We start from the raw sequence: 26,679 nt of genomic DNA, 5'->3' as shown, positions 1-26,679 counted from the left end.
CCCGGCTCAGTCTCGCGAGACGCAGAGCGGCGCGGCGCCGAGATCGCCGCCGCTGGGGATGGGCGCGCTGCCGGGCGCCCGGGGCCACGCGTGCGTTGCGGAGGCGCCGGCGCCGCCCGTGCGGTCCGTGCTGCGGCACGTGCAGCTGGAGAACCTGGCCGCCGGGCTGAGCGGCGGCGTCGTGTCCACGCTGGTGCTGCACCCGCTGGACCTGGTCAAGATCCGCTTCGCAGGTGAGGTCGGGCCGGGAGCCGTCACTTCTGGGGGCTGTGAGATGCTGCGTTCCCGCAGGCGGGGCATGCAGCCGGATCGGAGCCGCCCGGGCTTCTCGTTTTCACGGTTAGCAGGGCCGCAGGCGCAGCAGGGTGGTCTTTTCGTGGCGGGCGGCTTGTCCAAGGTTCGCCCTCAGGCAGAGAGCACAGTAGGTAGTTGGAGTCCTGCGGGGTAGCGGTGCTGGTGTCGTTGGGCAGAGAACTCTGCTTTGTTGGCCGTTCCTTATGGAAACAGCTCTGCACCCGCACGGTGACTTTGCTCTCTTATTAGTCTCTTTTATAGAGATTTTGCTGGGTTTTTTTGGGTTGGTATCTTACATTCGTATGTGGTTGTCAAAAAGAAATACTGAACTACTGAACTTACAAACGCTGATGCAGTACATTCTTGAACGGATTTCTGAAGCGGTCTCCTTTCCCTGTCCAGCCCTGAAGTACTGGGCCCAGCCTGGGCCCTCCAGCACGAAGCGTTGTGTTGGAGCAGCTCCCGTGGAGGCAGCAGTGCTGAGCGCGGTGCCCAGCACGTGCCAGCTGAGGCCATGCTGATGGGCAACAGCAGCTCACCCTCCGGAGACCTGGAGGGTAGAGAGAGGGTGAAGCCAGATCTTCCTAGAGGTGACTGGTGAGGGAACAGACACGAGCTGGAGCATGGAAAATTCCAGTTTGTTGTTAAGAAAAATGATTTTTAACCGTAGAAGTGGTCAAATAATGGAAGACGTTGCCCAGAGAGGCTGCAGTCTTTTCAGCTATGGAAATGTTCAGGAACTAACTAGGCATGCCCTTCGTTTCCCTGATGTAAGCAGATCTGTTTTGAAGAGGGAGTTGGATTAGATGACATCTGGAGGTCCCTTCTAACCAAAATTACCTCATGCTTTTATATGATGGTTTGGGTTTTGTACCTGAGGTCTGCCTGTTAGGTTTTGGTTGGACTCACAAAGACTATGAGATCCTAAGTCTGTGCCTTAATAGAATAGCTCCTGCATTGGTTGTTGATCCTTGGCAAAATAAGTGATTGACGGACAGACTTGCATCCGTGTCCCTGATTTCCTACCTTGTTTAATGTGCTTATAAGCCTGATTTAATGGCAGCATAGTTAAAAATAAATAAATAAATAATTGTAAAGGTCTTTCAGAAAGATCCAGCTCCAGTGCTCACTGAGTAGGGGGAAAAAGGCTTTTACTCAAGGCGACTCTGAAAGTAATACTTCCTATTTATTTCCATGGAAACTACAATAGATTCAAAGAGCACAATGACATTATTTGATAGAGGGAAATTCTCAGGTACAAAACACATTTTTTCAACATAATCACCACCATTAGCTGTGCATTTTCACCAGTGATGAACTTGCATGCCACACTCATAAAAATCTGCACCACTGCACGTGACCACTGTCACTGCTTAAACACGTCACCCACCACCACCTCACTGTGCTCACATCCACTGTTTGGTTTCCATAAACATTCAGCAAGCATTGATGAACATCAGCAGGTGCAATTTTTTTCCACCTGGAGGAATGCAGTGCTGCACCTTTGCTTCAAACACACTTCATATTGGACACTATTCTGCCAGACTGCCCCTCTGCTGCCATCTGTCACACAGCAGCATGTAGAGGAACACTGTCAGGAAAGTTCAACCTCTACTGCCATACCACCAACATCTGCCTCCGATCTTATGGAGCAACATAATCAAATAGGAGGCATTACTTTTGGAGCCCTCAGTTTGTGTTCTAGTTTTCAGTGACTGTCAAGATACAGAGGCCTTGTCACAATATGCTCACAAGAAGAGCATTTTGTGCTTAGTGCTGAAGTCTGTCAAACTGTACAGGACTGTACACAAAGTTCAAAGGAGAATGAGTAATGAATGCAGCACTGAACAGAAGATATCTGAAATTGATGATTAATGTCTTGATGGGGTGCAGAAACAGTGCTGACTGTAAAACTTCGAGATCAATCTCAAGTAAAATTTCAATCTAACCTTCTGTCTGTATGAGGAGTAAAAGTGCCTGCAATTTACGCTGTCATCGGTAATCAACGAATTGCCTTGCTATTGTGACAGCAGCAATGGTACTTACTGCTGTAAGTTGTGTGAACATCTGTGCTCTAAACAAAATCTGTCAAACAAAGGCTTGCATGGTCTTTGTCTTATTGGCAGTGACATTTTATGAATATTTGAGCAAACAGCTTGGTTACTGGTAGAAGTGTATTTATTTGATATTTTCCTGCGAATCGATGCAATGAGAAAAGAAGAACATAAGAATTTATAATGATGAGGTTACTTCAACCTTTGTGTGTTTTGGCAGAAACTGACTTTGGAATCAATAAGACATGACCTATTGAAAATACTCAGGACTTGATAGGACGTTCACAAGAAGATTTAACTTCAAAAATTCCTATCTAGGGGTTTCCCACACTCGTAATAGAAACTTGTTGTCAAAGAGCCCATGCATATCACTTGAACTATGTTGTGAAATTCTTGGGGTGCTAAAAAAAAAAAAAGAGGATAGAAAACTACAGGTCAAAGCGGCTGCTCACCAAAAATACCCATCAGTGCGGTTAGTCTTGTCAGACTGATGAGACCTTTCCTCATGCAGAACTTAAACGTTCTTTTTGTTGTTGTTGTTCCTTCTTTCAAATTCTTTAAGTCTAGAATTATTGAAGCTGTAAACCCCAGCTTGTGAATACTTCTAAAATCCAGCTGATGAATGAAGTGTTTACGTTCGCTTGCAGCTTTGTCTGGAGGCCGTGCACTTGTGGGGTGGCTTTTACCCAGTTGAATTACAACTTGCTTGCTGCAATGTTTTTTCAGTGTAATTTCTTTCTTTAATAGTGAGTGATGGATTGGAGCTGAGGCCAAAATACAATGGGATTCTCCACTGTATGACCACAGTCTGGAAGCATGAAGGACTACGAGGCTTGTACCAAGGGGTAACTCCCAACATGGTGGGAGCAGGGGCTTCCTGGGGACTTTATTTTTTCTTGTAAGTAGAACTGTGTCAGATCCTGTGCAATGTCATGTTCAGATATAAACTGCACCTTTCTCAGCAGGTATAAAAATGGGCTAGATGGCTTATAAACTTGCAATTCTCTTAGTATGTCCAGGTCCCTTACCCATCATTATGATTTGCTGCTTCAGAATGTGAGCAGTTTGAGTCAGAGACCTGTTACTTTATCAAGTACAGTGCATTCCCCCTGATGCTGTGAAAACACTAAGAACTTGAGAAATTGTGACAGCATTTGTGGAGAGTCTTCTGGAAGTTCAAATAAACTGTGCTTAAAAGCTCACCAAAAAAAAAAAAAACAAACCTAAACTGGCATGTTAAGAATTAAAGAACATGATAATGTTTTTTACTAAAGCCAAATATTCAGCTGTTTTTTCTTTTTAATAATTTGGATGGTTCTTCCATTGTTTTTGTTGATGTGCTTTGCTTATACAGACTATTCTCAAATATTCAGTATTTTCTACATTAGAAGCTAACTGGCCTGAGTTACTGCTGGTCGCTATTAACTGAAACATTTTGGAGAATGATTATTTGGCGTGCTTATGCAAAGTTCAGATGTCAGTTGTGTAGACTCAGCTATTATTGGTCTTCAGTCCTCAAGCTTCACTGTGAGCTCCTATCGACAGTTCAGTTCCTTCGGTGCCTAGTGGCACTTTTCAAACCACACAGATCAAAAGAGATGAAAGCTCAGTGAAAGTAGAAAATAAATAACTACCACTGTTGCTTTTAATAAAAAGTAGACTGTCTAGCCGAGGTTTTTTAGAAGTTAATTCTTGAAATCAGGTAGCTGTTTCAAAATGTAGTCGCACTGATTCTTACAGTAGTTCTTGATCAATTTAAATACATATTACCATAGTTCCAAGAGTTAACTGTTGAGAGATCAGTTCATCAAGCAAACAATGGCAGTTAGCTTAGAAATCTTTTCCAAGGGTATGTATCTAATGTTTTTCCTGATGGTAAGTTTTGTTTGGTGGGTTTGGGGTTTTTTTTGGTTGGTTTGGCTTTGTTTTTTAGTTTGTTTTTACTTTTACCTAGATGTATTTTATGTTTCTATCTGTGAACAGTTATAATGCCATCAAAGCTTACAAGAAGGAGGGGAAGCTGGAAAGTCTCACTGCAACTGAACACCTGGTGTCAGCTGCGGAGGCGGGTGAGTTAATTCTCCTGGCCTGTCCATATGCTGCTCTTCCTCTTTGTGTGTCAGTGCTGCTTTTCTTACAGGTGGCAAGTGTGTGTGTTTGAGTCCAAATGCGATCACTTATTGTCTGTAAGTAAATTAATGATGTCTAGAATGAATGGATAGTTAACTGTCGTCCTTTCAGTTTTGCTTAGAAGTAGCAGCTGTTAAGATACTTTCTGATCTTGTTTGCATTTTATATAAAGGGTGAGCTTTTTTCCATGTTTAGTACAATGCTGAGTCCCTAAATGTAACTATATAAATCAGCTGTTATTAGATTGTTAACTCATTAAATGTTAAATGCTTAGATCTGCAAAAGAGAAGTCTAATTGAAATTATAAGTGAATTTGCCATAGATCTTTTGAAAATCTTTACCTAAAGTTCTAGGTTTTCTTAGAAACTATAGATCCAAAGTAAAAGTACAATTTTACTCATCATGACTTTTAGTACGTTGTTTCTAACGTACTGTATTGTGCATGCTTCTGTGTAGGCAGTTGAGAAGACTTTTTATTAGGATGTTGTAGCACTCGTTTATTGTTGAAGTACAATGTATATTGTATTTCAATAGCCTTTATCGCTACAACAAGTTGCTTGTGTTAACCTGTCAATACAATTAAGTAAACGTCTCATGACTGAGCTGTCCATTGAATTTTGAATAATTGTATATGTGAAGACTAATTCAAATAAGAGGGCATTATGAAAATACTGAGGTTTCCTATCTAGTACAGATTGCGTTACTGACTATGGAACAGTGAGGCAAAGAAGAGGGTATGCTGAGAATGCACAAAAAGCTGTATGCTTTATAGAAGTACTCTCTGCATGAGTAGTTCACACTTGGTTTTGAGCTTTGAAGGCAGAGAGAGAAAACAACAATGTGCCTAAACTTTGCCTTTTATGAGTAATATGAGCAGTCTTGTAGGATAAGTAGTTTTGTCATTGTAGAAGCCTGTGTTACATTGAACTGAACAAACTGGGACAAGCCTTGGCATGGACAGAACAATCAGTCTAACTTCCATCTGTTCTCAGGAGCCATGACTCTCTGCATTACGAACCCCATATGGGTAACGAAGACACGACTTGTATTACAGTACGACGCTGGTGTTGATCCATCAAAGCGGCAGTACACAGGAATGTCTGATGCTCTTATAAAGATATACAAGGCAGAGGGCATACGTGGCTTGTATAAGGTAATAACATTTAAGAAAAACTCAAGGACTGACTGGCACCAGTCAGTAGAGCTGTGAAGCTTGCACATACTTGCCTCAAAAAAACCTGCAAGTCATTTTTGTACTAGTTTGTTTTTATTCTGTTAGTCAAAGCAAAGATTACGCAAAAAGGCTTAATCTTAAGAAAAGCAATTACAATGTTGAAAGGTAGGAAATAATTGAAGAATAGAGTGTAAGTTTTATGTCTAAGCCATCTTCTGAAAATGCTGAAATGAGGGTAAACTCAAGCTGCTTTTTAATTTTTTAGAGTCTTCCCATAACTAGGATTTGGATAGAGGGCAGCCGTAGTCAAATCTATATTGCTGCTAGTGCTTTCTTTCATTTCATCCCTTATGTCTGTCCTTCTGCCATCTTGTGCAACATAACATATGACTTAAGTACTTGCTAATTTCTTTGTCTACAGTGGACAGTTTCACAACTGCTCATTTACCCCCTAGTTATTTAGGTCTGTAATCTGTCATCTTGAGATCCATAAAATTTGCAGACTTCTAAATATGTTCTGCATATGTGTGGGTTTTTTGTTCCCTTTAATTTAGGGAAACAGATGGCAACTGGATTTGGAGTTCTTGCCTCTTTCTTCCTTCAGGCCATTACATCAAGATGCATTCATCAGTCCCTGGAAGGTGTGAAGAAACCTATTTTACTTCAGTCTGGCTCTTCTCTTGCAAGTAGTGCTATAGAACAAGAACACTATCTTTTAGGAATTGTCCTGATTACTCAGCATCAACTTCTTCTATTTGCAGTGAGAAATATAGGCTGAAGTTTTCAATCACCGTGAGTTGCAGGAGATGTAATGCAGATGAATGTCTTCTTTTTCCTCGTGACTTTAATTTCAGAAAGAGTTTGTTATAGCAGATGAGGAAAATGCCACTGCAAATTGGAAATAAAATTCGGAAGTAGTTACTTCATGATGCATTTGAGATTAGATTTCCAAAGAATGGTGTCATCCTCCAAGCTATTCCATATCTTGCTCTCTGTTGTACTGTTTCTGGCCTGAGCACTTGTTGTTAGTCCTTTGTGGCACAAGCCTAGTAATGTAAAGCTGCACCAGTCTTTTTCGTAGGGATCAGTGCGGTCTGTTAGCTCTGTTAGGTATTGTTAGTTTACTAAACTGTAGTTCATATGAAGTAGAGTTCCGTGATAATTTTGCTTCTTGAACTTGGCCTGGATTTGAAAAGAGAGGAAGAAGCCTTTCTTTCACTGTTCATCCCAGTACTCTAGTCAGCGATCTTCCACACTTTCCATCCGTAGGCTTTGTCCTTTGGCCTCCATCCCTGAGACAAGTGGGGTCTGAGCTGCTCTGCTGCTTCCAAGCTGGAAAAAAAAAATCCACCTTGGGGTTATGCAATTTGAAGATGCCTAATAGATCTGTTGGAGATCTGAGCTCTGAAAATTATTTTGCCTCACAAAGTTGAATGTTATGCAACCATCACCACGTTTTTCTCTTCAAGTCTATGGCAGGAGAGATCAAACATTGTAAAACAGTCTTAGGACTGTAGGAGTTTGCGCCTTAGGAAAAACATAAAATATCTTTGAGCTCTTGAGAAATTGTTAGCTGTCTAGTGTGGCTCAACTACTAAAATGTCAGACAGTAATATTATCCTTGGCCTCCATGCTTCTTTATTTGTATTTTCAGTTTCGTTCTCTTTCACTGATGATGTCGAGGCAGCAACTAGAACAATGCTTATAGAAAAGACTAACAAAAATGGAAAATGCAGAAAGTTTAAGGAGACTGAAAAAATGTAGCGTCATCAGGACTGAGAGTAATAATGCAGTATGCTAAGAACAGCCAAAGAAATCCAGCAGTGCTATATGCTTATTACCGAGTGAAAATAGATATATTGGACACTTCTGCTGAACAGTTTAACCTTTGCTAGACAAGATTATATACTCTGGGGATACAGTATTTTTTCAGTCCATTAATGCCTAAAACACTTACCTGTCTTTATTTTGCTGTTTCTTTCTTGTGCTGTTTTCCTCCTTGTAAATGTGAAGTTTGTAAGCTAAGTGACTTTCTATTTCTTTGTTTTTTGCACATAGCAAAGTCCACTGGGATCTGGTCATCTTGCATTTAAATGTAGTTGAGAGAGAGCTTTCCATAAAAGATGGTATCGTTCTTCGCCTTGAAAGAATCAAGATGGTGTAAGGACATAATGGCATTCTTCCAGTATCTTTCTGCACAAGTTGTCAGAGCAGAGCACTGTAGTACTGCTGGTCTTTGGTATACTGAGAACTCAGCTGAAGATGGTGCTACACAGATTGTGAGGGGAATCTGCTGCGTTCCCTCTAAACATATAGCAGAGGCTGCTCTGGCATGAGCTCTCACAAACACTATGGGCAGTGTTCTGAGTATCTCATCACCTTGTTCCCTGCTTTTATCAAGAAGCACAGGCTTTCCTCTGTACCTTTGTCTAGGTTCTTTTTCATTTCGGTGGTGACACTTGAAATGCAAACCAACTGGATGCTTTTCTCTTGTCCTGGATCTTCCACACTTATATTTGTTTAAAGACATATTTTTTTTAATCCATGTTGTTTATTGTTCAGAATCAAATGCTTTACCATTTCCATGTCTAATAACATGTTTAATTCTGTCCATTGATCTAATCCTCCAAAACGGAATTCGAGCAGGACTTCTTTGAGCAGAGATTGATCCTGTCAAGCTCTCATGGAAAAACTCTTTTAAATATATGTTTTGACTATTACAAATAATAAATATATTAAGAAATATGATTTTTAAGAAAATTGCCTTCACTTTGCAGTCATACTGTAGATAAAAAATAAATGGCAAACGTTTGTGGAAAAAGAAGGTATTTGTGTGAAATTCCAAGAGTAAGAAAATTGAGTAGGATTATCATTCCAAAACTTCCTTAGACAGATATTTAATTTCAGAGAAGAAATCAGTTTTGCCTTGAAATGTCTTTCCTTAGGAACACATTGACTGAAATTCCTCCTTCTTTATGATCAGTAGAACCATCTGTCCGTTCTTATTTTGCCGAGGCATTTGTCTCTCTTGTCCTTCCTGCCTCTTTCAATACCGGCTCACCATTAAAGGTCCTTCAGTGTTTGAAAGTTTTCCCCATCACAAGACTTGGAGCGTGCTGGTATTCATTTAGCAAATGTCATCAGTAGATACTCTAGGACTCTTGGGAGCAAGTTGTTCAGATTTGCTGGCTTAAATTTAAGAGTTGAGCACTCTTAAGTGTTGTTTAACATTTTTCTCTTGTTAGTGGGGAAAACTTTACCTAATTCTCCTATGATATAAATACATCATTCTCATTCTTTCCAAGTACAAAGCAATTATTTCCTCTGTCTTACAACATTTTTACTGTCTAATCATGGGCATATGGTTATGAAGATTTTCTCTGCTATCACTACAGCGTTTCATACTGTTCGTGGTTCTGCTGACCCAGATAAATTTTTCTCTGGTACTTCCAATAATTTTGTTCTTTGTCTGTTCCTCCAATTACCTTTTTCTTTTATTTATTAAAAGTGAATTTTGTTTTTGATCCAGGTTTTCTGAAAACCGAAATTGTCCTTTCTCATCTGTTGTGGCCTTTTAGCAATAAGCTTCACAAAATTCTATGATTATGCTCACAATTGACAAAATATAGATTTTTGGTTCAATTCCACATGTTCACATTTGGGGAACTATTTTTTTTTCCAATTTCTTTAGATTGTGGTATGAGACTTTCATTAGCCCTTAATTCACTTCAGTGGTTTGCGCTTAGTGACAATTTATGACCACTGTTTTCTACTGTGAGAAGAAATTACTCCTCATCTATTAAATGAAAGCCCTAAACATCAGTACCTGAAGGTCTACAATATCTTGAAGAAATCTCTAGCTTCCAGAGAGCTAATATCTGAAGTGATAGAGGCTCTGTATGATTTTTATGCCTGCTGTTTTTTTTGGTGGGTTTTGTTTTATTTTTTAAGTTAGGGGCTTACGATGAATTTATCTTTTTGTCCTGATACACAGTGGACATTCCAGGAGTCCACAGTGGACTCCTACCAGGACCACTTCCCTTCTCTTCCTCCAAGTTCTTAGTAATACGTAATACATCCGTCTGCATTCAGCATTCTGTGCTTCCAGTTTAATCTAATACAGAGTTTTGTCTCTGGACATATCTTTTGTATTCCTCTATCTTTTCTAAATGGATCATGGAAAATAAAACTGCTCAACACAAGCTTTTTTTGAGAAGTTTTGGTTCTTTTAGTCTTTTTACCCACGTTTTGATCATTCATCCCATTATAAATTTTCTCTTTGCAACAGTTATCAGCAAGCTTTTGGCTTGTATAAATCATTTCCAGTCAAGATTATTAATTCCCTATTTATTTGCATTTTTCTAGTGTAAGGACCAACTTTCCAAAAAGAGAATTCTTCTGAGAAGCCATGCAGCTGTCAGCTCATTTTCAACTGAGCTCCGCCTGCTCCTGAAGAAACTCATGCCTTCTACTTGTAGAGAAACTTCCAACAATACCTGTTTTGCACTTTCACTTCAACTTTTTTGAAGGCAAAGGTTTCTGTAAATTTCCATGCTATACTCTTACCGTCCATTACTGCCCCTTAGAAGTGGGCCAAGGGAGAAGGAGCTGAGGGGAGGCCTCATGGTGGCTGCAGCTCCTCACAGGGAGCAGGGAGGCTGTGCTGAGCTCTGCTCTCTGTGATAGCGACAGGGCCCGAGGGAACAGCATGGAGCTGTGTCAGGGGAGGGGCGGGTGGGGGTTAGGGACAGGTTCTGCTCCAGAGGGCGGTGGGCATGGAACAGGCTGCCCAGGGCAGTGGGCATGGCCCCAAGTGCCGGAGTTCAGCGAGTGTTTGGACAGTGCTCTCAAACATTGGGTTTGGATTTTGGGTGGTCCTTTGTGGAGCTGGGAGTTGGATTTGATGATCTTTGTGGGTCTCTGCCAACACTGGATATTCTGTGGTTCTGTGATTTGTTCTTGCACTTTGTTCTGCTGGATTGCCTCGGGATATGCTCTGAGCAGGGTGAGGGATGCATTCAAACTGATGACTTGAATCATAGGTTTATTTTTTAATGTAAATCATCCATAAAACCTTGTATGAGTTAACTTTCCATCTGTGCCCTTCAGCTTTCTGCTGCGTTACGTATATTATAGATTTATATATATATAAATGTCAATGTATATATATTATCAACACAAGTACATATCTATCTCCAGGACTTGATCACAAGTGTTTTTGTACCTCTGCTCCTGATAGCCTTCCTCACTGAGACACCAGCTTCTGTAATTGCCTGATAAATCTCAAGTGGGAAGTAAACAGCTTACTGCCACTCCTGAAAGGGGAAGCAGGAACTCTGCAGCACATTAGCTAAAAGACAGCTTGGTTGTATTTTTGCTTTCCTAGTCCACATTACCAGCTTTCTTTTAAGACTTGTGCTCGTGCTATGTTAGGTAGAGTTCCTAGCCCAGTTATTTTCTCTTGCTCGCTCATTAAGTAACTTACCTTGCATGTCACCAGGAGAAAAGTGACATTTATTGTCCTTATGATGACTGCCTTCAGGAATACCAACTGAGTATAGCAACAGTTGTGCGGCCCATTTTTAATGGAATGGCAGACATTTGTGTGTGCATAAATTGAACTCTGTCTGTCATGTTGTATACTTCTTTTGGATTGCTATTCAACCTTGGTTTTGTTTTGGTTTTTTTAGGGATTTGTTCCTGGTCTGTTTGGAACTTCACATGGAGCGCTTCAGTTCATGGCATATGAGGATTTGAAATTGAGATACAACAAGTACAGAAACAGAATGTCAGATACAAAATTGGTAAAATTATTAATAATAAAAATATGTTGTGGCATGGGAACAGGTAGAGATTTATTCCATTCATTTAGGTCATAGAACCAAGTTTACAAAGTATTAATAGATTAATTGAAATATCGAATATATAAGGAAATAATAATTTGTCACTTTGGGAACAAGCAACTGGTTAGTTCTGCTTTTTTGTAGTGAAATCACCTTATTTTGGCAAGTATCTTGAGAATTTTGGGAAGAAGAATGGTTTTGGAAAACAGTGGAATTGTAGGTAGTCTTCTTAAACACTTGCCCATAGGGCTTGTCAAGAGCAAATTGGGCAGAGATATTGCTGCTTTGGAACACCTGACACTCTTCTCTAGAAGCGTTTTGCTTGATAGGAGTGAGAGGGCAAAACATGTATTTTACAGTTGTTTACCTGAAGCACTCTATATAGTAAACATTGTCAAGTTCTTAAATGAGTTTATTGTAAAGGGGAAAAAATATTGTTTAGTTACAATATTTAAAAATCAGTTGGGAAATTGTCTATTTTAAGCCATGGTTAAGGTAAGCTTGTTCATTTTTGTTGTTTTTAGAACACTGCAGAATACATAATGATGGCAGCTGTATCCAAAATATTTGCTGTGTCAGCAACGTATCCCTATCAGGTTGTACGAGCTCGTCTTCAAGATCAGCATAATAGATATTCTGGTGTGTTAGATGTGATCTGCAGGACATGGAGGTAGGCATACAGAATTGTATGTTTGCATCTGGAACAATGAGCCTTACAGAATCACCATGTTTCCCAACAAAGTTTGCTTAGAGAGTAGCAAGGTTAAAAAACCAACATTGAGTTGGCTGCTTTGGGGCTTGTGAACTAGTAAGTCTCACTTCAACTGCTTAAGATTATAATATACAGCAAGAGAGGTGTGCTGTTAGGGGGTGTGGCTGATCCCTAGAAGGAGGAAATGAGCTAGCCAGGGCTTTCTGTACTATGTCCCTGGGTTACCTATGGGCCTGACTTCCCGAGAGATCATTAGAGAACTGTACCTCACACCTGTGTATATCTTCTAACAAACTCAGCTCCACAAGGCATGTTAAGAGATTTAACACAGCTCTGTAGTTACTAGGAGCGGTCACCTTCACAGTATGCAGCCGGTGTTCATTTTGCTCTGGATGGTATTCCTGGGTTGCAGTGTACTGCTAGAGCGATGCTAATGGGGTCAGCTAACTCCTGGGGTGTCGTGGTGCCACTTGAGTGAGGCCGTGTGGTTCCAGAACCGTCTCTGGCTCAGATGCAGTGCAGCCATTTTGTCTGAAGGCAATTCTAAGTAAAAATAGCTCTTAGGTCTCAGTGCTGTGCCCTTCAGTGTTGCAGTCTATAGGAAAGCTTATTAATTCTCATAAAGCATGGCTGTATGCAAGCATTTTATGCCCCCTACTGTACTCGTTATGAAATTAACAAATGCAGTCTAGGGCACCAAGAAGGGTAGTATAATGCATACCCGAGCATTTTCCAGGATCTCCTTTGATGCTCCTCATTCTGAATTCACAGAGCCCTGTGATACTGGAAAGCAGTGAGCTGAAATGAGAAGTCTTTGAAATATTCTAACAGCCCTAACAATGAATACTGTGGTTCAAACTGGGAGAAGTTGGATTCTCATGTATTGGCCAGTGGATTCAAAATTCTAGATGAGGTGCTTCAGTTCTCTAAAAATAAGTGCTGACTTCAGCAGCCGACTTAACTTAGTTGTGTTCTCCCTCAGCTCCCTTGCTGTTACATGACTCAAAACCATAAAGCCATTCAGCCTTGTTGGCTTCAGTGAGCTTAAATCTGTAAAAGTTTTTTGGAATGGGCTGCAGAAATTTAAAGTTATTTTAACCACTTCTTGTGGTATGAAGAAAGATAGTATAGCCTCCTATTATAAAGAATTAATTAAAAAAAAAAAGACAACAACAAAACCACCGCCTTAACCCCAAGCTGAACAACTCATTTACAGAATACTATTGTATGTTCAGAAGAGAAAGTGTGATTTGATATATCATGAACCTTTAAACACTTCAGTAAAAAATTGTTCTGAAATTATTATTCTTAACCCGAAGTACATCAAGTATCCTGAGTGAAAGAGCGAGAGAAAAATACCAGGCTTTGTTTTATGTCTGATTTTCATTTAAAATCTATTAAAGTAAATGTTTTTCTCTGTCTTTAAAGGAAAGAAGGAATTCATGGATTTTACAAAGGAATTGTCCCCAATGTGATCAGAGTGACTCCTGCGTGCTGCATTACCTTTGTAGTTTATGAAAATGTGTCGGGTTTTCTACTTAGTTTTAGAAAAGAAAATAATTAAAGGTAAAAGTTTGTATTGATAAAAAATATATCCTTTATTTTTTTAATATTTATGATCTGGAAGGTAGTTACTTCAGCAGCCTATTTTGACGCTGTGAATTGATCTGGTATTTTGAGGAAAGAACTCTGAGATAGCGAAACCCTGCCTACATCTCTTGTGCTGAGGGTGCTTGTGTTGCTGCGTTCCTCTCCCTCTGAATCAGCAGTGTCTGCTCAAAACAGATGTCTGCGACTGTGAAGCAGCATTGTGACTGGGTGAAGGCAGCTGTGCAGCATTTCAGCTCATCCTGGCCTGCCTGGAATAATGGACTAATCTGTTTGATAGGTCTCAAGATAACAATTGTTCAGATTGTTGTACAGAAAACTTCATAGAAAAGCAATTCCGGTGTCTGAAGTGTCTGAACTTTCTTAAGTCTTTATCTGAGTCTCATGAAGAAAATATGTATGTAGTTGCTTACAGCAATGTCTTTGGAATCCATTTCTGTTATTTGTCAGATTTTAGGTTATGGAATGCTCCATATTCCGTTGGTCCATGCAGCCTCAGTGGGGTGCAATTTGGAAACTCAGATTGTTTTGTAAACCAGTCAGCTGTCCATTCTTGATTTTGAGTAATTGCAAATTGAAATCCACTTCTTGTCTCATACCAAGACAGACTTGCAGTGTGGTTTTTGGCTTGTTTTTAACACCAGACCAAAGTCTGTTGTGCACATTGTTGGCAGCTTACTTCATTTGATTTCTCACCACCCCACCCTCCCCGGCCACAGCTCCATTACTGGTACATCTGACTAAATACTGCTTATTTGAAAGAAGGCTTACTTTAAAAAAATAATCCAAATAATCCATTAGCGATGCAGTATTAAAGCAGCTTTAACAGAGACTGGTCTTAGAACAAAAAACCCATAGGTTTTCTAAAAACTGTGTGCATAGGGCTTTCTTAAAAAGCAGTGACTTCTGATTTAGTCTCAGGAAGTGCCTAAGACTATTGCTGACACAACAGTAAGCTGAATTACAGTGCATTTCAGTACATTTGAATAATAATGTTTATTTTTATGCCAGTAATTGCTGACAAAGATAGGTGCTTTTTAGAGACTTGGGTTTAATTGTTGTAGTTCTTCAATAAGGAAATAATTTACTGAGCATAACATCTGCCTTCTACTGTTAGTATGAAGGAGAATCAGAAATTATCAGCTGAGGAGGAAAGAAGCTAATAAAGATTTTCAACAGGTGTGGGGAAATAATGAGTTTTATAAGGCGCAGAGAACGCTGTCATCTAGCAAAACATCCGAATAACCACTTAGAGAAGTTCCTGTTTGTTTAACAGAAGACTAACCAAGAGCAGAAATGAGGCTATTTATTTTTAACTTTTGTTTCTAATTAAGAAGAGTTGGTTTTACTTAAGATAAATTTGAAAGTCTCCAAAACTGCTCAGTATTTTGAATCTCAATTCAGCAACCTGGTTGCTTGTTTCTGTTGATGCTATTGCCACGCTTTGTGTGGGCTTGACTTTTTTTAATAACCTACACCTCCTCCTCCCCAGTTCCATCCTCTCTGCTGTTACAGTTGATAATACATTGTTATCTTGTCTGAAAAGGCATGTGACTGGCTTTTTTTTTAAATTATTATTATAAAAGCTTCTATTGACATTTAGATGAAAATGAAATTTATCAGAAGTTTACTGTGCAAATTAACATACAGAGTCTTAATAGCTACTACTTTCTGGAAGTTTTTACCTGGGTTTCTCTGCTTTCTAGTACGCAGGGTCCAAAATTTATAGTGAAGATTTGAATAAACCATTAAAAAGTAATAAAAGTCCTGTACTTACTTCCCTGGATCTGTGTGTTCCAGACCTAAACGGGACTTGAGATCCAGGATAAATGTAAAGACAGGCCACAAGCACATACACAATTGGCTACTGTCTGCTGACTAACGTGCTGTAAATTCACACCATGGCTTAGCTCATAGTGTCTGTGTTTAGATAGATACCTTGAAAACTATCTTCCCAGCCATTGAAACAGTGACAGTTCTCCAGAGTCAAGGAGCAGCTATGCAAGGTGCTGGCTTGCAGCAGCATCACATACAAGCTCGCAGAGAGGAAAGCCTGAATGCTCTCTTACCTGCAGGTGCGTTCCTCTAGCATTTTAAAGGTGCAGATGAGCTAGCAATTTAAGAGATGCCTGGGGAAAATTTTATAACCTGTTCAGAAGAAAAGCTAGGATTTAGTATCGGATAGCTAAAATAAATTCATCATCTCAGATTTATTGCTTTTCCTTTCAGTTTCTGGACAGGGTGTATTTCTGCATGTTATACATGCTTTTTTGTTTTTTTATTATTTCGTTCATGTAAAATTGATTTTGGAATGTAAACATGATTAGATTTTCCCTTTAGAATCTGCGCTTCTTTATGATTTATCGCTTATTGTATTGGGAAGAGAATCCTTAAAGCACTGCTGCTAATGCTGCACTAGCTACAAGACACGCCATGGTCAGTGCTGTCACTCCTCGTTATTTCTTCTCCACTCTGGAGGCTGCAGTCAAATATCTGCAACATCATTCTTTCAGCTGAGCAGTCCACTTTAGGAAAGCCAAGGCATTTCAGCCTGCCTTACTTTTGTATCTTCCAAACCACTTCACATATCCAGCTTTAATACCAAAGTGATTGTATATATCTGACAGGCTAAATTCAGGAGAACTATTTGTTGGAGAAATGAAACCTAAGTTTTGGAACTGTAAAAATACTCAGTTTTTGCATAGATGAATAATAGATGTTTGCACTGAAATCTGGTCTCTCAAGTGGAGGAGGGAAGGAAAGGTTGGATAGTCTGCTTTTACTTAGTTGTTCAGAACATATTTAACGCTTACCAGTCATCATCAAGGTGCCAGTTAAATCACAGGAGGTCGCTGGGAGACATAAGACTTCTAACAGCAGAGTATGCAATTCCACATTCTTTCAAAGAAGCAGATGTTACAGGTATACATTTCAAAAACTAATGCCGAGGTCTGTACTTACTTACAAGTCTGAAGTCTTCTAAAACAAGTGTGTACCAGGATGCCATGTCAAATACCTTAAAGTTTGCTGACCAATAAAATATCCTGAATGTTATTTTTTTGGAAAAAGTCTTCTTTATTTGATACAAAAAATTACACTTAACTCCTAAAAATGGTGGTGGTATATTTTCATATATCAAAAAGGGATATGAAAAGTAAATGTAAGTTGTTTTTTATATTTATATTCTAAAATGATTATTATAAAAAGCCTCTGCAATGTGCAAAAAAAAGGTTAGATGAACACTACAGATGCGGAGTTCGGTGCCTTTTAGACAAAAACTTGCATCCAACTCTAAATAACTTTTATAGAAAATTGTACAAAATAAAGATTGGGATTATAAAAAGGGAGGGAGACTTATTTTGGCAGTTCTTCAATGATGATACGGGAAACTGAATTCCATCCAGTAGAAGCATCTCCCCTGGGGTAGTCAGAGCAAGTCCCGACCCAGATGGCGATGTCCACCAAGCCGGCGTTGATCCCTTCACACAGACCTTCCACTGGTGAGAGACAGAAGCCACGTCATCACAGCAGACACAAACATTTGGTATTTTGGACACAAGTCCTTCCCAAAAGTTCACTGCAAGCTCATGCTATTTAGTTAGATCTAAATAATATTTTTTGAAGAAAAAAGTTCTAGAAAATTAGATTTCGTGCAGTCATGATATATTACAGGGAGGAAAATGGCTTTTTGCAGCTGTGCGCTGGCTTCACAATACCTTAGCTATGTTCTGAGAGCAAAGTACAGCTTAAACCACTGATGTGATGGTGGAAAGTATTCATAACCGTAAGCCTGCTAAAGTAATACAACACTTAGTTTTACAAATACTTCTCGGAGTGTAAGTATCAACCAGTATCAACTCTTGATAGTTGTGAAAAGCAGAGTAAGAGAAGCTGGTGTTATCTGGCCACCCTTCTGCCCTTCTTGGCATCGTTCGGCTTCCAACAGCAGACATGCTCTGTGCATTCAGTACCTGGATCTGCTGCTGGCCTCTAACCCGTTCTGTTCATGCAGCATCGGCACACATACCTGAGGAGGTTCGGTGTATGTTGATAGTAGAATTCAGTTCCGGACTGCCTTGATCTAAATATATTATGGCTTCGATGGGAAGTGGCCCGGCACATTCTGCTCCATTGAAAGTGAAGTACCAGCGCTGACAACAGGCACTTCTGCACTTCAGCCGGAGTGATCCACTGAAAAGGACTCTGAGAGCACTGTTGGAGCGCATCTTTGTGAAGGTACATTCCTAGGAGGGACAAAAACATTTTGGTAGCAAACTCTGATTTTGAACCTACTTCCTAGAATTGCTTTCAGAATGTTTTGGTCAATATTTTTATTCCCTCTGGGGGAAAAATATAAAGAGTCTGAAAAATACTCTATGATGCAACGATGCAAGTCAGAAACCGTACCCCAGAGCTGATAATGGAGAAGAGGGATTATGAGAATTCTTAATTTTATTGCGATAATACCTGCAGTGACCATGTCACTTTCTGGGGGCTTAGGTAAGGGGATATGAGCTGTCTGAAAGCTACGCTCAAGTTCTTGTATGAGTGGACAGTACAGTTTCTGTCTCTGATACCACAACTCCTGGATTTCATAATGCTTGCAAGATTTGTCTTGGTCAAAAAAAATGAAAAAGGACTACAGGAATTACTTAAAGCCTGATTAAAACTCAAAGAAATATTTTCAGGTTTTTAAGAGGGTGCTAGTCTGTCTTCAAAATGCTGAATCTCCTTTATGACTGAAGAGGTGAAAACCTTGCCCTCCTTTGGGCAGACAGAGGTGCCTGACAGGGTGCCTCTCAGCACTGTGGTCACAGACCTAACTGTACTCAGACACCACAGCCCCACTGTTCTATTGGAATGCAATTACAGAAACTGACAGGTGGGCACATCACTGATAAACATGTCTGAGACGGACCTGACGCAAAGAACCCCTGAGGAGTCCACCCTCACATTTCAAAAAAGGCTGCGACAGGAAATGCAGCAGGAGCTGTATAGCATTTGTGCTACTCTGCCCCTAATGTTAGATCTTAAAGCCGTTGTGGCACTGCTGGAACTGGCGGCACCGCGGTACTGCTGACTTACTGCTATTTTCCCCAGGTCTATGCCGTAGTTCAGTGCGCTCCATGAGCACTGCTTGAAGTTGGGTGTCCAGGACTCCTCAATGCTCTCCCGTAAGCACTCGCCCTTTTCCCCCTTGGGCCCGTCCCGTCCTGGGATTCCCGGCGTCCCCGGGATCCCGTTGGTTCCGGGGTTCCCGTCCCGTCCAGGGACGCCGCTGGGGCCTTGCAGGCAGACACCGTTGTACTGAAAGAGAGAGCAGAGCTTGCCGAGCAGCTAAGCTAAACAAACAACAAAAGTACAAAGGAAACCTGCTGTGATAGAATCACAGAGTATCCCAAGCAGGCAGGGACACAGAGGGATCACTGAGTCCAACTCCTGGCTCCGCACAGGACCACCCAAAATTCAAACCCAATGTCTGAGAGCGCTGACCATACACTCCCTGAACTCTGGCACTTGGGACCGTGCCCACTGCCCTGGGCAGCCTGTTCCATGCCCACCGCCCTCTGGAGGAGAACCTGTCCCTAACCCCCACCCGCCCCTCCCCTGACACAGCTCCATGCCGTTCCCTCGGGCCCTGTCGCTGTCACAGAGAGCAGAGCTCAGCGCTGCCCCTCTGCTCCCTGTGAGGAGCTGCAGCTGCCATGAGGCCTCCCCTCAGCTCCTCTGCTCTGGGCCTCAGCGCTCCTCATACACTTCGCCCCCCAGACCCATCCCCATCTCTGTAGCCCACCTTTGGACGCTCTCTGATAGCTTTTTAGTGCAGTTGGTGCCCAAACCTGCACACAGTGCTCAAGGTGAGGCCACGCAGAGCAGCGTGGGAACAGCTAATGAGTTATTCCTGGATGATCAAGAAAATGGTTCCAGTAAAGGAAACAGACCTGCACGAAATGGTGCTGTGCTGTCACTGATTCCAGTCCATCCCTTTGCAACCCCTGGCCCCACCTGTTCCAAAAGCAGTGCTCGTGTCACCACCCAGCCCTGCGCTGATGACTCCCAGCTGTCCCCATGGCTCTCTGGAAACCTCTTTGTTTAGGGGCTGTTGATTTTGTCCCGTGCTCTGGTGCAAAACCCAGCACGGCCACTGAGGGCCTGGCTGCAGCCCCTCTGTAAATACAGTCAGTAGCTACTGGGAGGCTGGAGTAAGATGAGCCTTGGAATATGTATGAATATATAATAGAATATCTTATGTGGGTTCCTGCAAAAGTAATGCCTCTTATTTATTTCCATGGAAACTATAACAGATACAAAGAGCATAACATCACTATTTGACAAAGCAAATTCTCAGCTACTTTTCAACACAGTTGCTATCATTCCCTGTGCATTTTCACCAGCGATAAAGAAGAGCCTGCATGCTGTGCTCATGAACATTTGCACCAGTGGAGGTGACCCCGTCACTTTCACCAGTGCTGAAACACATTGCCACGGCCTCACAGTGCTCACATCCACTGTTTGTTGCCCAGAAACATTCAGCAAGTGCTGATGAATGCCAGTGGATGCCATTTTTCTGCACGGAGGAGCTCAGCGCTGCACCTTTGCTTCAAACACACTTCCACGTCAGACCCCATTTGTCCAGCTGCCCCTCTGCTGCCATCTGTCTCACACTAACAACATGTAACTGAACATTGGCAGGAAGGCTCAGCCTCTACTGCCATACCACAACATCCACCTCTGACGTTGTGGAGGCATTACTTGCGGATCAAAACGCCGCGAAGGCATTCCCTCATCTCACAGCACGGCCTGGCTGCGTTGCTGCAGTTTCCGTACGCGCATCTGCCCGCAGCCCCACGGGGGGGCTCGTGTAGAGCACGAGGCACGGAGAGCCGCCAACGCGCCGCAGCGCCGGGCCGAGCTGCGCCGTGAGGCCGCCAGGGGTCAGGGCCGGGCCGGGCGCGGGCCGCGGCAGGAGCTGTCAGCGCGGTGCCTCGCTCCCCTGCCGGAGCCGCGCCGCTCCGCCTGCGGGACCCTGCCGCCGCTCGGCGCAGCGCTCAGCGCTCTGCGGCGGCCCCGCTCCTCGCGCCCTTCCGCTCCCGCAGAGAAAACGAAGCGCTGTGCGGGGGGTAGGACGGCGGTGCTCCCCGCGCTGCCCAGCACCGCCCCAGGGGTCCGCGCGGATCGCGGTTCCTGCGGGACGTCGGCGACAGCTCCGCGGCTCCCGGCTGCGGCCCCACGTCTGCTTTCCACATTCCGAGGGCCGGAAAATCCCCCTCCTCCCTTCTGCCCCCGAGGCGGGGCGGGCCCGGCGCTCAGGTGTCCGGTTGCAGTGGAGCTGCGGTGCGGTCGGAAGCAGACGGCGGAGCCGGGGGGATGCGGCAATGCCGGGCAGCCCGCCGTTCCTTTCTCCGTTTGCAGCTCGCTACGGATTCAGCGCTCCAGCCCTCGAGTAACGGAGCGGCAGAGGTACCCCTTACGCCCCCCGGCTCCCGGAGCCCCGGCTCTGCCCGAACAGCCGCCGGCCGAGCGAGGAGCCCCGCGGCCGCCTCCCGCGGGGTCTGGGGTTGTTACCGCCGATCCCCGCGCCCGCCGCCCCCGCCCCGCCCCGCTCCGCTCCGCTCCGCTCCGCTCACCGCCTCCAGCACCTCCCGCGGCCGCGCCGCTCGCTGTTTGCCCCGCGGGCTGTCGGCGCGGCCCGGCGCGGGGCCCGAGCCCAGCAGCAGCGCCAGGAGCAGCAGCGGAGCGCGGCGCATAGCGGGGCCCGGCCGTGCGTCTCCGCCGCCGGCGATGAATGAGGCTTTCACGGCCCCGAGCCCCGCTCCCTCCCCCGGGGCCGGCCCGTTCCACCCGCAGCCGAGCGGGGGCGGTGCCGGCCCCGATAGCCATTGGCACGGGCCGGGGGCTCCCGCCCCCCCGGCGCTGGGAGCGGGTACCCGGCTCGCACAGCCTCTCCTCCCCACGTCCGCCCTGTTTCTCCGACAGCTTGTCCGTAACGCGGCCGCGCTGCCCTGAGCCCATGGGGACCAGCGTGGGGTGGTAAATGCCCCGTTACGGCGGCTGTGACGCCCATCTCTACACATTTCCCCACCTGGGTTTGATAACCGTGAGAGTTTGGGCCCGGACTAGACGCTTTCAAATCCCAGATCCCGACTTTTCTTTTAAAGGAAGGTCCTACAAAGAGCGGCGGGACGTCTGCTCTGAGTTCCTCAGCTTGTGGGGTGTTACCGCCTGGAAACAAAGAGGGTGAGGGGGCTACAAAGATGATGAGGGATGTGGAGCATCTCCTGTATGAGGAAGGGCTGAGAGATCTGGGGCTGTTCAGCATGCAGAAGGGAAGGCTGAGAGAGGATCCCATCAATGCTTTAAATACTTACAAGGGCGGGAGTGGAGTGGATGGGGCTAGGCTCTTTTCAGTGATGTGCCTGGAACACGAGAAGTTCCATACAATCATGAGGAAGAACTTCTTTACTGTGAGGGTGACAGAGCACTGGAACAGGCTGCACACAGAGGCTGTGGACTCTCCTTCTCTGGAGATGCTCACAGCCCATCTGGACACTTTCCTGTGCCACCTGCTGCAGGGTGCTGCTGGAGCAGGGGGTTGGGCTGGGTGATCCCCAGAGGTCCCTTCCAACCACTACAATTTTGTGGTTATATGTGCTTCTGTGTAAGCAGAAATACCAGCACTCTCTCCAGCTTGGTCCAGCCTGAGCAAGCGTTGCCATCAGCCAGACCTATGCCCTGTGCGTCCAGCTCCTTTAATTGAAGTTCACACTTCCAAGGGCTGTTGTAATAAACTTGCCTGAATATCTTCAAATGATGGTCCATCTCATGTCAACCAGCAGTTCCTTCATCTTACCTGTGCAGCCATATGATCCAGAACTTAAACACAGCTTTACACCCTTACCAGGAAGATGATGAGGCCCATGTGCCCACCATTTATATGTCACCAAACCTCCCACCACAGCCCTGCTCACTGCAGCCCTGCAGCTGCCTGCTCGTTGCAGTGCTCCCAGCAGCTCCAGAGCCTTGCCTGCACCCCAAAACCAGCTGCAAAGTCCCAGCGGGGAGATGTGGTACAGGATGCCCAGGGAAGAGGTGGATGCCCTGTCCCTGGAGATATTCAAGGTCAGTCTGGACGGGGCTTTGGGCAACCTGATCAAGCTGCCAGTGTTCCTGTTCATTGCTTGGAAGTTGGACCAGATGACCGTAAACTCGGAGGATTCTGTGCTCACATACCCCGGTGTTTCCATTCAGCTCAAGTATTAAAAGTTTAATTTAAATTCAGTTCTCTGCCCATGGGGTCACATGGGTTCTGCCTTTCTTCAGCAACCTCCTACAGTGTGCTGTTCATTAGGGTCGTGTTTTGAATCGGACCAGTAAATAATCGGTATTGTTGGTCTTCTGAAACAACCGCAGTAGGAAGGATGAGCAGCCTTCTCCAATGGAAGCCCATTGCCTGTGGTTGGTGTGCAGCCCAGGACTCAAAGCCTGGGGCCTCAGCCCAGGCCCGGCTAGAATGGCCCCACAGCCGGCAGCAGAGCCTGGCAGCACGGCTCAGCTCCCTGCCCCTCTTTATGTGGGAGGGGAGGCTGCACCTCTTGGTGAGAGTTTCTCCTCAGATAGAGACTGCATCACTGCTGGCTTTCCAGAGCCAGCAAAGCCAGGCCTAGGTGCCTGAATACTGCAGCGGTTCAGAAGCATGAGCTGCAGCAGGCCTGCTTGGGGAGGACCCAAGTCCCGCACCTCCCGTCTGCTGTAACTCCTCACGAGCCCCTGTTCCACTGCTGTCAGCGGTCCCGGCACTGCCCTGCGGCCCTTGGGAGTCCCGAGCATGTCACAGGCTGACGTAGTGGGCCCAGCCTTGCGGCGCTCGGCCTCCTCGCTGAGCCGCCCTTGGTGCCTTCCTTCAGCGGTGCAGCTCATAATTCAGCTCCTGTTCACTCAGGGCTGGCGGAGCACAAGGGGCTCTGTGTGCAGAGGGGGCAGTGGGAGCTCGCCTTCAGGAACAGAGACCTCGCTTCTTCCACCACCAAAAGGAGCTGCATGAAATCAAGGGGACCGATGCCTTTTTAACACTCCTTAACTTACATATTTTATTTGCCTCACACGTTTGATATTTTATCCTAATCCCAAACTCCTCTCCGTCTGGCTTGTTGCTTTGCTAGCACAGATGTACCTCTGTAAAAAATCTTCCCCCAGCTTGTACATAAACACCATGGTGGTGTAGCCACAGCAGAACCATGACTTAACATTGGAATCTGAAGAACTCGTTTGAGGAAGGTTTGTTTATGGGATTATAACGCTCAGTAATGTCCTATCTCAGCCTTTCAAAAAAAGCATAGAAGTGTAAATTATTTCAGTATTTTACTTTCTGAGACTCCTGACCTCCAAATGAAGGTTGGGGCATGCTGACGGGCCACTGTGCGAGCTATGGAAAAGAGCTGATTGTCTGAATGGCAGCCAGTGGGGCTGGGGAGAGCTAGGAGTGGAACAACAGCGTGCTCAGGGCCGGGGGTACACAGCTGTCCCACGCTGACACCTCAGCTCGGTGCTGACAGAAACCCTGTGTCCCTGCACAGGGGACGGCGCTCTGTGTGCGTGAGATGCAGGTCATGCAGTTGGTGGGTGTCTGCCCATCCCTCAGGACAGCTGAACCACCACCTGGCAGTTTCTCATACCATTATTATAGGACACTCTATTTTTGCACAATGGAAATGCTACAGAAGGGATTCACATTCTTTGCTACTCGTATTCATTAAGTTTTCTATCAAAATAAGCCTTTAATGTTTTTACCAACAAGAACAGGATGCAGGTCAGACACCAACAAGCTCATCCTGTAGAAACAGCTCCTTTGTAAGCTGCTGGAGCTGCTCGCAGATCTTCTGTCCGGTAGCCAGCTGACCTATGGTTCCATTTCCCTCTAGGTACTATGCTTGCAGTAATCATTTAATCCTTGAATGTGTTAAACTGCATACAGCTCATGCTCTGTCAGACAGAATCCTGGCTGCCCTTTGAGGGATGTCTGCAGCCTTTCTGTCAAAGCAGAGCCAGCGGGGTCGGGCTGCTCAGGACTTATGCCCTGACCTCGTGAGAGGTCCTCACTCAAATTCTTGACAAGGATGGGGATTGCAGAGAGCAGAAGAAACGTGCAGATGGGCCCCCAGGGAATCAGCACGAGTAAGGTGGGAGCTGAGGCCTGGCAGAAGTGTTTGTTCATTAGAGTGGTTGTGAATTAACCGATGGAAAGAAAATTATTTGGCTGTCTGAATCGTTAATGAATAGCAAAGCCTTTTCTGGAATGGAAAAGCTGACTTTTCTCGGGTCCTGCGCTGGTAAACAGTTACTAGAATGTGAAATACTGTGCTCTATTCAGACAGAAAGGCTTCTTCAATGAAGGGAATGCTCTTGTTCTTTCTACACTGTTCATCTTGTGCACAGCCACAGGTCTGCCCTTCCAGTTCTGGAAAATGGTAACTCAAATCAGTGATAGTCCTAACATTAAAAAAGCTTTGAAATGCAGCTACAACAGTTACATAGATCATCTGCATAAAGCTAGCCCAAGGATATGCCAACAGATAAACCCTGGCATTAAAATGATTACATATGCTAAATTACAAAACATATTTGACTTGCATCTTAACGTCACTAATGCAGTGGCAATGGAAATGGTCAAATCCAGCACTGTCCCACATGGAGATAACATTGCGTTCTGACCAGAACAGTTCACATTCCTATGAATAAAAAGTCTTCTTGAGACCTTCCTTGGTTTATATTTTTTGACAGTGTGTGCCCACCTAACTGCTTTTCCGTGACAAAATGGTTTCTAGTGTGGTTTGTGTGCTTCTGTCCTTGTCATTTTGCTGTAGTTACAGCACCTCTCAGCTGATTAAAAAGCTACATCTCACAAATGAGTTCACAATTTCCCATCATCAATATATTTAATGCTGTTTTGAAAGGTGAAGTCTTTCCTTATTTTTTTATTGTCTGTCCTTGTTTTTTCCTACTGGTTCGGCAAGATATTTTAGAGTCTCATGGGTATAAGTTCCTTCTCTCCCTGGGGAACTTCTTCCTGATGAGCAGCTTCTCTCCATACCCATTCTTAGGATGATCTTGTGTCACATTTTAGGAAAAATAGTTTCTGAGCTGAGTCCTGACTTGACCTAGCCCAACACATTTACATCATATCCACTGCCCGACATTGCAGGAGCCCATCTGTGACATCTCCTCATGTTTCAGGAACGATGCCCTTTTGGTCTGGGTTGCTCTGCAGCCAGAGTTCCTCAGCTGAAGGCTGGGTCACAGCCCTGCCCGCAGGAGAGCCAGTGTCCTGGGGGCAACCCCAGTGACCCAAACCAGTGCCAAGGAACCTTTCCACCCTCTTCAGCATCCCCACACCCTCCACCTTTGGCTGGGCCACTCAGGACTTGCAGGTACTCTGACAGTAGGTACGATGCAATTGGCCATGTCTAGGGAGAATGCGGCCTCCTGACTAGCTTAAGGTACCAACTACTTAGACAGCTCACTACTCATTGCCTCAGGGACATCATCTGGCAGTTTTCCACGGTCAGGCAAAGCAGAGCGGGATGCCCATCATCTTAATAAAGACAAGAATACTTTGCTCACCCTGCATACATGGCCAACTTGGAACCGAGTTTCTCCTGTTAAGATCCCGTTGGTGGCCATAGCTAATGACCCCACCATCATCGCCATCATCTGTTACTTATACATTTGCTTAATAGAAGTTTAATTTCTTCTTGTTTTTTTTTTGTTTGTTTTTGTTTTCTTTTTTTCTACCTCACATGTCCAGACAGAGTCCTAAAATATCATTTTATTCCTCTGTAACACAAACTGCCCCCCAGTGTTCTGACC

At 44.3% G+C, this 26,679-nt stretch overlaps 2 protein-coding genes across 2 annotated transcripts; one reads left to right on the top strand and one right to left on the bottom strand.

Moving 5' to 3' along the window:
• On the top strand, positions 14 to 16,869 carry SLC25A32 (solute carrier family 25 member 32). Its single transcript, XM_021385703.1, has 7 exons — positions 14 to 233; positions 3,096 to 3,246; positions 4,332 to 4,417; positions 5,471 to 5,631; positions 11,343 to 11,456; positions 12,020 to 12,165; positions 13,636 to 16,869. The coding sequence occupies exons 1-7, from the start codon at positions 59 to 61 to the stop codon at positions 13,769 to 13,771; spliced, it is 969 nt and encodes a 322-aa protein (XP_021241378.1). The 5' UTR covers positions 14 to 58; the 3' UTR covers positions 13,772 to 16,869.
• On the bottom strand, positions 16,867 to 26,387 carry CTHRC1 (collagen triple helix repeat containing 1). The gene is made up of 4 exons (XM_021385702.1): positions 21,444 to 26,387; positions 18,901 to 19,122; positions 17,843 to 18,059; positions 16,867 to 17,312 (listed from the first exon to the last, which is right to left on the bottom strand). Exons 1-4 carry the CDS (start codon positions 21,888 to 21,890, stop codon positions 17,170 to 17,172), a joined length of 1,029 nt encoding a protein of 342 aa, XP_021241377.1. The 5' UTR covers positions 21,891 to 26,387; the 3' UTR covers positions 16,867 to 17,169.

This window comes from Numida meleagris, chromosome 2 (assembly GCF_002078875.1).
Source record: "Numida meleagris isolate 19003 breed g44 Domestic line chromosome 2, NumMel1.0, whole genome shotgun sequence".
NCBI lineage: Eukaryota > Metazoa > Chordata > Aves > Galliformes > Numididae > Numida > Numida meleagris.
The sequence above is the reverse complement of the archived record's forward strand: the minus strand, read 5'-3'. Positions and strand labels throughout refer to the sequence as shown.

What these genes read in the sequence shown, in the direction of transcription:
- SLC25A32 (XM_021385703.1), top strand. Translation starts at nt 59, where the DNA reads ATGGGCGCGCTGCCGGGCGCCCGGGGCCACGCGTGCGTTGCGGAGGCG. An exon ending in GCATACGTGGCTTGTATAAG is followed by an intron (nt 5,632 to 11,342) that starts GTAATAACATTT and finishes TGGTTTTTTTAG; the next exon opens with GGATTTGTTCCTGGTCTGTT. An exon ending in GTGATCTGCAGGACATGGAG is followed by an intron (nt 12,166 to 13,635) that starts GTAGGCATACAG and finishes CTGTCTTTAAAG; the next exon opens with GAAAGAAGGAATTCATGGAT.
- CTHRC1 (XM_021385702.1), bottom strand. Translation starts at nt 21,890, where the DNA reads ATGTGTAGAGATGGGCGTCACAGCCGCCGTAACGGGGCATTTACCACC. An exon ending in CGCGGGAGGTGCTGGAGGCG is followed by an intron (nt 19,123 to 21,443) that starts GTGAGCGGAGCG and finishes TCTCTCTTTCAG; the next exon opens with TACAACGGTGTCTGCCTGCA. An exon ending in TAGACCTGGGGAAAATAGCA is followed by an intron (nt 18,060 to 18,900) that starts GTAAGTCAGCAG and finishes TGTCCCTCCTAG; the next exon opens with GAATGTACCTTCACAAAGAT.